Here is a 1,828-nt window from a genome sequence, read left to right as displayed (position 1 = left end):
CACACAATACAATCCTTTAAAAAAACCCCTTTACCCTTTACCCTTTACGTTTTTCATTCTAAACAGAAACACACAGAACACATCATACCTCGCATTATTACATTTACATTTAGACATGTACATCTACAAACCCAATCTCAAAATAATCATTAATAATACCAATACCTATCTATCGCCGCACTAAAGATTCCACACAGCATTATCTCGCTAGTATCGACTTACATTGATGATTGCAGATTAGAAGTGTATGTGAGCATACGGGCATATGAGCACATTCAAAACATAAACTCCACGCATACTAGAAGATAGTGGTAGCACATAGAGTTGTTGCGAAAGGGTCGATAGAGTAATTATGATAGGATAGATAGGATGAATAGCCGTTAGAAGACAACGTCAAGTTGCCAAAAAGTTAGAATGATCTGATGGCAGGCTGATCATTACAAATAGGAATGAATGAATGAGCCTAGGAATTTCATGAAATGTTTATTTACTATTTAGGGACTTTTGAAGGGTAGCTCAAAAGTATGATGTATATCACGGAGGGCGATTTAGTTATGGCACTGTACAAGGCAATCAGAAAAAAAAACAGAACAGATTCAAGTTAATCTAACGAGAAAAAGGATATGTGGATTGAATTATCGGCAGAACTGATCATGAGGAATTCATTGCATCATTATATTATTAGTGTTCACACTAGCTAAATCTCCGGTGGCCTTACTAATCAACCTCAAGCATCCCAAGCTTCCACTTCTTTTTCCCAATCATCCACTGCATCCTGCTCTTCTTTCTTCTTTTTCGCTGCCGTCCTATTGCCCAAAACTGTGAAGCTGCTTTTAACACCTATGTCGGGCCTTACCGGAGCTTTGCTGTTACTACCTCCTTTGGCAACCTGACTCCACCCTCCACCTAAATGATCATCCTTCCTTCTGATTACATTTAAACTCGAATCTACACTGCAGAGAACAACCGTGGATGCTAATTCAAGAGCTTTAACTTTTTTGCGAAGGCCGTGCTGCATGGCATTTAATGCCGATTCGACTTTAGTCTGCCAATTCTCAGAGGGTTTTCCACGAAGGACAACCTCACTGGAGGGTAGGAAAGATACCTCAAAGTCGAGACCCGCGTTGGCAAATTCAGATGAAAGGTCGGCGTGGATCTCATCAATAGTTAGACCAAACCTAGGGTTCAACAGTAAGATGGCATTGAACGGCTCAGCTGTAGCAACTAATCCTTTCGAAGAAGGCGCAGCTTCTGCAACCGATACTGGCTTTACTTTGACACATTGCGCCAAAGTCTTTAATGGTGCTGAGACAAAGCGTGGCGTCTTGAATATTGAAACGTGGCGATGTGGCTCTGGATCCTGACTTTCACTATCAAGACCATAGTCTTCCGCCAATGAGTGTATAAAAGCTCTTTGATGAGGTTGCATCGGCTTGAACCTCAATCTTTTCTCCGACGGATCCGCCGCGAAAACACGGAACTCGCGTTCGTAGGCTTGACAAAATTTGAGCATGTCCTTGACCATATCTAAGGTCTGTTGTGAGTATGGAATGTGATCGTCCATGTGTGTAGTTGGGTCAATATTCAAAGCTGCGGCGAGTTTTGCATTGCGTTGAAGCTTGAGACACTCGTCATTACAATCCAGTGTCTTCTTCGAGTTACCCTCGCTGGTTTTTGAGGCAAGGCACTTGACCGCTTGCTTCTGATGTGACATTCGCATGTGATAAACGTCTTGCCTTGGCCAAGGTAAAGTTTCCTTACAGGTAGTGCATGACAAGCGTCAGTACAGAGTGTCGCAACGGTTTTCTGGCTTCCGCATGCTTGACGA

The 1,828-nt window shown here is 42.6% G+C and overlaps 1 protein-coding gene across 1 annotated transcript; it reads right to left on the bottom strand.

Moving 5' to 3' along the window:
• Window positions 1-727: 727 nt before the first annotated feature.
• Window positions 728-1,714, bottom strand: SS1G_04051 (hypothetical protein; the record flags this gene model as incomplete). Its single annotated transcript, XM_001594194.1, has 1 exon — window positions 728-1,714. One exon carries the CDS (start codon window positions 1,712-1,714, stop codon window positions 728-730), a length of 987 nt encoding a protein of 328 aa, XP_001594244.1.
• Window positions 1,715-1,828: the final 114 nt, after the last annotated feature.

Source organism: Sclerotinia sclerotiorum, genomic scaffold (genome assembly GCF_000146945.2).
Source record: "Sclerotinia sclerotiorum 1980 UF-70 scaffold_5 genomic scaffold, whole genome shotgun sequence".
In the NCBI taxonomy this organism is placed as follows: domain Eukaryota; kingdom Fungi; phylum Ascomycota; class Leotiomycetes; order Helotiales; family Sclerotiniaceae; genus Sclerotinia; species Sclerotinia sclerotiorum.
Note: the sequence above shows the minus strand (reverse complement) of the source record. Positions and strands in the feature narration are given on the sequence as shown.